The following is a 10846-nucleotide window of genomic DNA, read 5'->3' as shown; positions in this document are numbered from 1 at the left end:
GGGCAGAAGCCAGATGAATACCTTTTTCAATTGCATAAAGTTCAAGCTCGAAATTTTTTTCTTTGTCCACATTTTGAGAGAAAAGAGAGATGCATTTACCTGATTTTTTTTTTTTTTGAAGAAATTAAAAAATATGCATGAACATAAAATTAATTGTTCGATATTTAATATCACTAACGAAAATTGTATGGATAAGGTAAATATTTATAAATATATATATATTTTATAAAGAATTTACTAGCTATAAAGATATTTAAATTTATAATCTATCTAATAATTAAAAGAAAAAAAACTTTACATTTATATGGTTTTCAATGACACCGGAATTTTTTTGGTTCTTGGGAGTTTTGTGGAATCTCCGCAGGAAACCCACGTTTGGTTGCTGGCCCAAAACAATCCCTGGAACCAAAATAACCCCGCACGAAACCCTACTCTGGAAAATAAATACTCTTCGGAACCAAAAATAAGCTTGTGGAAGAATTTTTTTTCTTCCCAACAGTTCAAGCAACCAAACAAAGCATTTTTTCCCCCCACCGTACTCTGGTAACCAAACATGGGATTTTAATCTTACTGGAATACTTCCAAGGAGTTTTTTTTCCACCAATCTCCCAAGGAGTTTTTTGTTCCACAGAAATCCCAAGAACCAAAAAAATTATGGCAACCAAATGGATAGGAGCCAAAAGTTAGCCTTCCACTTTTTTTTATGAAGGGTCGAGATCAATCCTACTAAAAGACATATTTTTTTAATGTCAGACCTCTGCAAAAAAATGAATGGCTGATTTCTGGACGACGCACTTAGGCCCTATTTGAATTGCAGGAACTTTCTGAAAAAGTTAGAAAAGGAAATATATTTTTAAGAGTTCCTATTTTTTTTACACAGAAAAAAAAAAAAAAAAAAAACAAACTAACTTAAACAGCCCCAATTCAACTTTTATTCATAGGGGCCTTCAATTTATGATGATATCCTTATAAGTTAACCATGATCATATCTTTTCCTTCTCAATTGTGGGAACAAAAAAAATTCTGAGAAAAATAAAATTGTCAAGTTTTTTTTTCTTGCAATCCAAACTTGGCCTTAATTACAGTAAAAAAATATTTTTCTTGCAATCCAAACAACGCCTTAATTAGTCACCCCGCAGGTGGAACAATCTCATAGTTACATACCAAAGGAGGGCAAGACTTTAGGTGGGGACCACTTGTTCAAAGATCCAAACCATTCATTCGGTTGCTCCCTCCCATACATAGGCCATGGCCCATAAATTCTCCCCGTTACACAAATTAATTTAACCATTAAACTTTGTGGTTTGAAAATATTGGAGGGGGATACATATAATAAGTAGACCAAGGAACACGTCAGGGGTTGTTTGGACGTATGGAAATTTTTATTAAATATTTTTTCATATAAAAACTACAATGACAATGGAGCTTGGAAACGTTGCCAATGGAGTTAGGGCAGGCAATTTCACCCGAAAAAGCGGGGATCCGCCCCGCCCCGCCCCGTTTGGGGAGGGGATTCCCCGATTTGAAAGGGGAAGGGGAAAGGGAATATAAAAATTCCCCGGTGCGGGGAGGGGAAGGGGAAGGGGATGGAGTTGTCCCCGCCCCGCCCCGCCCCGCTAATCAATGCCATTTTTTTAAAAATTTTTAAGTGTTTTTTTTAAGGAAAACTACTAGAAACTCTGTGGATCGGCTATAAGATTCCCCCAAACATAAACTTAGCTTGTCTTTTCCTTTTAATTAGCTTCTGAGAGCATTTTGGGAACTATAATAACCTTTTCACAGATGTTGAAATAATAAAGACAAGCTGAGAGCCTGAGACGCTGAGTGTATGCAATTATCAAAAAATCGTAGTGCCAACAGAATTTTAGGGTTGGATTGCAGGTTTCAATTTTCAACAAGAAAAATTTAGCTACTAGAAATTTGTTTCATGTCAGCACTAGACTGAATTGCAGTTAAAGAAATAAGTCATTTGTTGATTTTGTTCTCTTCTCCATTCTCATTTCTCATGCTCATCTGGGGGTTAACATGCTATACAGAATAAACTAATGAACATTACTTTGCGTGTGTGAGCGCCCACTTATGAACTTTTAAAGTTCATTGTGACTACTGAAATAGTTACTTTTTGCACATTGGCTGCCTGTTAATGAAGGTAATCCTGGTGCTCATTTCCTATTTATCATTCAATAATTTATGCAGAAAATTGCTGAAAGATGAGGTCCTGTTGTTATTTATGTTTGTTGTCTCATCCATGCATTTCTGATTTTGTCCATCTGTTTGTTGATCACATGAATAGAATCATAGCATTCATCACAATATTGTCTGTAATGGACGTAGAAGAAAGAAGCTCTGTTTGCTGGTTTGGTTGGGTTCCAAAGAGGGGGCGGGGCGGGGATTTTGTCCCCGAAGGATGCGGGGAGGGGAAGGGGAAGGGGATTAGATATTCCCCGCGGGAAGGGGAGGGGGATTCCCCACCATCCCCGCAGAGGGGAAGGGGAAGGGGAGGGGGAAAATTCCCCGCAGAGGGGAAGGGGAAGGGGACCCCAACATCCGGCCCCGACCCGCCCCGTTGCCACCCCTAAATGGAGTTTCACGTTAGAAGGCTCAGGGAAGAAGAAAACAAAAAGGTGATATGGGTAGGTGAGAAACATAGGGATTAGAACCTCTAAAAAGGGTGGAAAAACCAAGACGGAATAGTTGTCCCAGAACCAAAATTTTCGTACCTAACATCTCCTACTTTATGAATTTGAAATGTCTACCATTGATTCAGAATAAAACTAAAACTTTGCATTTTTTTTAGAAATTTTCCTTATTGTTTCTCATAATTTTGTTTTCCTATATTCAAACACAAGATAGATAATGAGAGATAGAGAGAGAGAGAGAGAAAATGATAGTCCCAATATTAGTACCCAATAAAAATGTCTCTACTATTTTCCATGGAAACTTTTTCAATCTTCCCTATACTCAAACAAGAGAGAGAGAGCGAGAGAGAGAGAGAGAGAGAGAGCGAGCGCAACGTTAACTTTCACCCAAAAGAAAGAAATCCCAACAGTTAAAACACTGGAATAACTCCAAGTCTCCAACCATCATCAAATAAAACACAAGTATCTTTCCTTCTTCCTATTTTCTACGAGGACGTATCAGGAAACTGATTATACCTACAAAGTACCTTACACTTAACCACATTACTATAAACATAAAACCCAGGCGAGACCATTATCCGAACCAAACTCGGCCTCAATTTCCTAACTTTATCCCCCACCAAATCCTCCATATACGCCCCCTCAAACCTCGCCTCTTTCTCCACCCTAAATATCCCCAACCCAGGGTGCACCGCACGTGCCAACAAATGCACCAACCACACGCTCTTCGCCGCACCAAAAAAACCCTGCAATAGGACCTCCGGCCACGCCCGATTCCACGTCAGCATTCCGACAATCTCGCTCATTTTCCGGTCACAAAACCGGCTGAAATTCTCACTAAAATGTTTCGTGCCTTTAGTAAGCACCTCCTCCCAGCTCAGCTCTTTTAGCTCTAAATAAGACTCAAAATTAGCCGCACAACTCTCGATCGGATTCAAGATCTCATCTGAACCGTTCTTTCTAAACCCTATCCCTTCAAAATCCTCGTAAAATGCTCTGTTCAGAAGAGCTTCTAAGTAGAATAACAAGCTTCTAGGGTTTTTAGAAACTGAGAATTTCACATCGTAGGGTTCGAGGAGGGACGCGATCCGTTCGTACACTTTTCCTCCCATTTGCCGGAGCTGGACCGTGAGTGACCGGCTCAGCTGCCGGACGGCCGCACGTGCGTCGGATACCGCACGTACGAACGGCTCCACAACCTTTTCCTGATCCGTTCCGTTCGGACCGTACCATTTTGTAACCGGAATTGTATCTATTTTTCCGGTAGGGTTCCGGTGAGGCGAGGAGGTGCAGATCTCGATGCCAGATTTCAGATCGTGGCAGTAAATCTCAAGTTTATTGAGTTTTTTCTCTAATTCAGCCATGGAATGCTTTAAACTAGAAGCTTCTAGAAGCGCTTCGTCTCTTTTGCGATTGGCTTGTTGAAGCTTCTGAGAGAGATCGGAAAATGCGAGCTTCCACTGCTCTTCTCTCGCCGCCGGTGAATCTCCGGCGGAGGATTTCGGACTTTTCTTTATGAGTGTGGAGAAGAGAGATTTGAAAATGTTGTTAGAGTTAGGGCTTGGATTTGAGCCGTTGATGTCGAGAGGAACGATTGAGATCTTTTCTCGTGCCGATGGCCGGCACTTGTTGCATGAGACTGTACGGTCGTCCTCGTCGGATTCCGGCGGTCTCACGTTTTTCGGCGTACTTTTTTCGGCGGAGAGATTTGAAGGCGTTACTTTTGGTACTTCTTCTTCTTCTTCTTCTTCTTCATCTTCTTTTTCAGTTTCTTGGATCTGAAAATGAAAAATGAAATGTAAGACTCAGAAGAAAAAAGAAAAGAAAATTATTTCATTGAGATAAGGTTTAACCACTTACGGTTGTGATTTCTGCTTCAGGTTTGGAGGAGGAAGAAGAAGAAGAAGCCATGATTTCTTTTGTTTTCTTATCTCTCTGCAAAGTTATGTTTAATAAATGTTGTATTTATGGGATCTTTTTTTCTTTTTTTCAGTTATTTACTGCTTTTGGATGTTCGTCGTCTTGTAATCATATTCCTAAGTCGTAACCAACAAGTTGCTTTTATCCAGAATTTCTTGATAAGGGAAATGTTTTCTTTGTTTTTCCTGTAATTTTGTAAGGGAAATGTTATCAGCACTACTGTATTTTGATGAGGGCACTCCTCACTTTATTAAAAGTATGGTACGGCCCGCACCATAAAATGATCCAAACCGTCCATTAGATGGTCCACAGCCTAAATAGGTTGTGCCCCAAAAATCATTTCTATAGGTGGATCCTAACCCTCCGATCTAAATGTTAGAGAGATGATCTTAATCCTCTATATAACAGAGGATTAGGATCAACCTATGGAAATAATTTTTGGGGCACAAGCTATTTAGGCTGTAGCACATCTAATGGACGGTTTGGATCATTTTATGGTGCGGGCCATACCGTACTTTTAATAAAGTGAGAGTGCCCTCATCAAAATACAGTAGTGCTGATAACATTTTCCTTTTATTTTCCCTCTGCTGCCCTTTTTGCATGAAAGTAAGTTCTTTGTGGGCCCGTCTATATGTGGAAGGGCTCCTTGAGACAAACAATCCCAACCAATCAATTAATTATGATATTTTTACTTAAAGAAATTAAAAAAAAATGAAAGTGATATATTTGTCCCCTTTTTCTTCCCCAAGCCACCACTCTCTGTGTATTTATGAATGTAGTTTCTAAACTCTCCAATCTCATTGTGGACTCTAAGATTCGAATCCCTTTTAGCTGCCTGCTTGTGTTCTTGTCTGAGTCTGCATTATGCCCTACAAAGTCAATCAAAACTCCATTGACTCTCTCGAGTTTTAACCGTATCAACCAAGTAATCGACTAGGATTTGCTTTTGGTCGTGTTTTGACCTGCGTTGCAAAGGGGTGACCGTGGAAAGAAAAAGGTGTGAATATATCATTTCCTTTAAAAAAAATTATGGTTGTGGGGTATCCTTTGAGTTTGTGGAATTTTGTCTCGTTTCCCACTAAAGATAAGTGGGGCTTATTCTATTCTGATTACGAGTTCTTTTCTCTTAAAAGAGCAAAGAGAGATACTTAGCTTTAGAAAACCTAATTATATAAAGTATTGATTACATTGAAAGATTGGTTGAGTCTGAGAGGAAATATTTTGATTGAGAGAGAAACTTGGCTTTAGAAAACCTAATTATACAAAGGGATTGGATACCTCTTGAAAGATTGGCTGAGAAACTGCAAGAAAAGTATACCCTTGTGTGGAAAAATATTAGTCGTGCAACTCAGGTCGAGTTCAACCCCATTTTGGCCCAGGTTGGGTTGGCATCTCCTTGGATCGGTTTGGGAAAAGCTGGCCCAATTTAATTTCAGGTTGGCTTGAGGTTGAGGCGTTGGCCTTGGCCTGAACCTAACCTCCATCGTCTAATTTTATCGTGATTTTCTTAGGGTTATGTTTTTTTCTTCTATGTTATTGTTTGGCCGCCCTAGGTGAACCTAAACCCAAGCCGACCCGATTTGGTTAGATGAGTTGGGTTAGGGTTGAGTGATTTAGAGGAGGATTGGGTTAGCGTTGACCATCCTTAACTCGAGGCTAGGGTTGGGTCGGGTTATGGTTGAGGGAATGCTATCTCAGGTTGGGCTAGGGTTGGTGTCAACCCGATCCAACCCGACCCGAGTTGCACCTCAAAAAAATATGAGAGGAGAGTGAAGATTTGGAAAAGAAGATTAACCGGTTTTTAGCACATTTGTCCCTCTTTTTTTTTAACTTGGGATAGTCCCCTCATGGTCATAAATCAACTAGTAGGGCGGTCTCAAGTTAAAAAAAAAGGACCAATATATCATTTCCCATTTGTTTCTTTGAATTTCACTTACTCGTAGATTTAAGCAAGGTTGCCGAATCATATAAACTCGTGTCTTCATTGTATTTCCACTTACTCGTAGATCTTTGTTTGCAACAGTCACCTAAAGTTTGATGATAGTTTACCAAACGAATTACATTAAAATATCTGGAGTTAGACACACAACACTACTCGTGCAACATGCCCGGGTTTATTTTATTATTGGATAGGCTTGCTATTCTCGGATGATTAGAGAACAGCCCCCCATGGGTAAGGTATATTATAGAAGCAGGATAGGTGGATTTATACAAGATAGGATTATCTAAACAATTCCTGGAACAACTTATCCAAGCTTCATTTGAATTGAGTAGAAAATGTTGGGCTGAAAATAAGGGTGATGTTAAATTTCCACCCCTGCAGGATAATTCGTACCCTTTTAACGTGAATTTACGTCAACGTGGTGTTAAAGTCCTCCTTCGAACGGTGCGAATTATCCTATAGGGGGTGTGAATTTATCATTGCCCAAAAATAATTGTTTGATCTTCAATATGACTTGGTGTAGAATTATTCGAGTACCGTGAATCCCATGGATTGGATGGTTAGGACTTAGGACCCTCTAAGATTGACATGCATCAATGGAAGAAGACAAGGACGACGATACACCGAGTTTGTGTGTATAGTTTACGCACTAGATTATATTGTATATTTTTAAGGGAAATGATATCAGTACAACAGTATTTTGATATATTCACTAACCCATCTTGTCTTTTAGTATTTAAAGAGCTGTCAAAAGTTATTAGAGTTGTAAAAAAAAAAAGCTTCATAAGCCACTCAAAAAAGAAAAGACAATCTGGGTTTGTGCACTTATTAAAATGTGGTTGTGCTGCTATCATTTCCCATTTATAATAAACATTTATGATTAAACAAGAGGGAAAAAAGAAAAAATGATGTCGCGTTTATGGAGTCTTGCCTGTCTCACAACCATCTCTCGATACGTACACTTTACGCGTGTCATCTCCATTTCGAGGATCACGTGTCGGGGTCCACCTCGCTTCAGAGACCGGGCCGCGTCACCTTCATCCTCATCATCTTTAACCGAGCAGGGTCCACAGAAAGCGAACCACTTTTTTTTTTTTTTTTTGTGAGTAAGCAGGGGTTAGGCAGGACCCCAACCAGCCACAGAAAGCGAACCACGACAGCAAAAGAAAAAAGAAATAAAAACTGAGTGGGGTCCACAGCCATCTGGCAGGGTCACCTGCCGTGACGCGACGGTGAACGTCGCGAAGATGAACGGCACGGATAAGGAGGATGATTTATTCGCCCCCTTTTCTTCTTGGGCCACACCAATTGTAGTGTAAAAGTTTAAATACACTAGAGGGGGCTGGCCCAGGGAACTGAAAAGAATGATTATTAGTTGAAATGTTTGAAAAGTGGTCCTTCGAAAAGAATGTCATTACTCCATACGAGATTGATTGAGTCCTGACGTAGGATTTCCGTTGATTTAAGGGCCTGGATTGCATGAAAATATTTCTGTGGAGAATTTTTTTTTCCAATACAACAAACAAAATTTAAGGAATTTCAACCCAAATATCTCGATTTTGTTAATTATTTAATATTTTTCCCAAATTTTGGCCTCTTTTCACAATACACCAAACAAAAATTTGAAATATCGGTCGAAATTTAGTCTAAGGAATTTCTACCCAAATATCTCGATTTTGTTAATTATTTAATATTTCTCAAAATTTCGGCCGAAATTTTGTATTAAATAAAATATTATTTTAAATGATTTTAACGGATTTCGGTGAAGCCTGAAGTGCATTCTCAACTCAACTAAGCCTTTGTCCCAAACTAGTTGGGGTCAGCTAATTGAGGACCGAAATTTAGAGCCATGGTACAATCTAGCTCAAATTCACTAAAAGAAAAAAAAGACCCATTGATTTCTAGCCAAAATAGAAAATTGAAACCCTAAAAAGCACAATGAAACACAAATATCTGCAATCAAACCTCAAACTAATAAAAAATAAAATAAATCTATATTATTTAAAATGAAAAGATCAATATCCTAATTTCAAATCATAATTGAAACTAGCTTGAATCTATGAGTAAACGACGCGATGAAACCTGTAACAGGGACAACTCGTGAGTAAGAGGGGACTAAACAAGATGAGTGTTGTCAGTCGTAGGTGGAAGGTAGGCGATGGGTTCAACATGAATAGGAAAATGATCCAAGGAACTAAGGATCATGAAGGGTGTTAAGCGGATGTGGCAGGTGCAGGAAGATATGATCAACCAAGCATTCATCAAATTTAGGGCAATGGTAAATTCACACCCACTCGCACCCCTCTAACGTGAATTGACGTTAAAAAGCATCAAATTCTGCCATATACCCTCCTTTACAGGGGTGAGAATTATCCGACAGGGAGTGCGAATTTATCATCACCCTCAAATTTAACATGTCAGGGGTTAGACCTGTAGCTAATGGTTGAGGCTTTGTTTTTCAATCTTGTGGTCGCAGGTTCGATCCCAGCTTACCTAAAACAAATAAAATGTCACGATACACAGTCTCTATTGAGATTCAAGCATCGATACACTTTGTGGCCAGTGTCTACAGCCCAAGAAAAATCATTATATAGATCCTAAATGGGGATAGCAAGCACAATATTCCATGGCATTTCTCTCCCTCTCCCATCTTCCTTGCCCTTCTCCCACCAGTTGATAAACTAATATTCCATGGGAAAAACTTTCATGACTTATGGAAAGTTCCATCAAGCGTAGACTTGGTCTACAAAGAGCTCATTCATGCATTAGCTAAAAGACTTCCAAGTTCAACAACTACGTGGAAAGAATCAATTGAAAATGGCTTTGTAAAGGTCTCATTATCATCAAGTTGTAATGGGCTCCTTCCGAGTAATTAGCAAAAACTCAACGTTGACTGTTCACCCGAAGAGGCCCTTCAGAAATTTCACATTGGATATAGCTATGTGGTCCCTAGATGTACTTCGACCAGCTTTGGGAGAGCCCGTTCGATGGGTCATGTAATTAATGGGTTGATCCAAACCATTCAAACAGATGGACCCTCATGGGTATGGGTTAATCCAGACCATTCATCTGATGGGCCAATACAATAAATCAGTCATGTACGTACTAGGCAATCCTATAATAACCAATTTTTTTTGTCTGGAACTTCGTATTGTAATTAGTAATGATTGGAATTTGATCACTCAGTAGAAGCATATTTTTAAAAAGGGAAATGATATATCCTAGGCCACCCGCTTGTATTGTGAAAAGTAGTCATAAACAAGGTTTTAAATTTTGGTTTCGGTGTCGGTTTCAGCCACCACTGAAACTGAAATGTTTCGGGCTCGGCTGAAATTTCATCCAAAATCATGCAAAAAATAAGATAATGATTTCGTCTTTTTTTAAAAAACTTCGATTGAAATGTCTAAAATTTTGGTGTGAATTTATGCGATTTTGGTGGAAATTTCCACTATTTTGGTGGAAATTATAACATTTCGATGGACATTTTTAAAATTTCATCAGAAATTTTGTAAAAAAATGATAAAAACAAAATTTCAACTGAAATTTCAATTACATTTCGGCAAAAAAATTTCACAAAATTTTGTAAAGAAACGACTTCATTAAATTTGGTGTTGACCTTGGCTAAAACCGAAATATTTCGGCCATTTCGTTTGGTTTCGGCCTAAATTTAAAACCTACGGTGTAAGGCCTTACAACTGTGCGGTAGAGGATCCACCCTTGATATATATTTGATCCAACAGCAGCTCACTTGTTTGAGAAGCTGCTGCTGGATCAAATATCAAGGATGGTACCTCCAACGTACAAAGGCGCCCTTATTGTTGTAAGGCCTTGAACCATATAATTTCTCTTAAAACCATGGTCATAAATACACTAGAGGGGTGGCCCGGGGAAGTTTGCTTAACAATAGTATCATTTCTACTTAACAATAGTATCATTTCTCATTATTCTATGTACTGAAATTTGATATTTCTTAGAAAATTCTCAATAATTTATAAAGTTAATCACCGAAAGAAAGGTTGGTTATAAATTTGGAGAATTCGCTTCTACATTGAAAAAAGACCTTTGAGAACAAATACTATCTTGTTGAAAACTTGGAATTCCTGCTACATCCATTTCCTTTGTTGATTAACTTGAGATAGTTTCATTAATGGGAGAGGTCGACATAGGCACCCCATTAATGGGAGGGGTTTCTCCTTAGGATCGTCCGATGAAGGTGGACTCAACGCAAAGGTAATAAGGCAGGCTTGTGCAGGTTGATCAGATCGACGGTCCGATCTCATCTACATAACATTGATCCAGACTGTTAGGATGGATGGTAACATGCAATTTTCGGGTCCTACAATGG

At 39.0% G+C, this 10846-nt stretch overlaps 1 protein-coding gene across 1 annotated transcript; it reads right to left on the bottom strand.

The window, feature by feature from the left end:
- Nucleotides 1-3005: 3005 nt before the first annotated feature.
- LOC143885062 (IRK-interacting protein-like) lies at nt 3006-4650 on the bottom strand. Its single transcript, XM_077389021.1, has 2 exons — nt 4500-4650; nt 3006-4417 (listed from the first exon to the last, which is right to left on the bottom strand). The coding sequence occupies exons 1-2, from the start codon at nt 4548-4550 to the stop codon at nt 3125-3127; spliced, it is 1344 nt and encodes a 447-aa protein (XP_077245136.1). The 5' UTR covers nt 4551-4650; the 3' UTR covers nt 3006-3124.
- Nucleotides 4651-10846: the final 6196 nt, after the last annotated feature.

This window comes from Tasmannia lanceolata, unplaced genomic scaffold (assembly GCF_043159265.1).
Source record: "Tasmannia lanceolata isolate RefF3 unplaced genomic scaffold, GAP_Taslan_0.1 ptg000008l, whole genome shotgun sequence".
NCBI classification, from domain to species: Eukaryota; Viridiplantae; Streptophyta; class Magnoliopsida; order Canellales; family Winteraceae; genus Tasmannia; species Tasmannia lanceolata.
The sequence above is the reverse complement of the archived record's forward strand: the minus strand, read 5'-3'. Positions and strand labels throughout refer to the sequence as shown.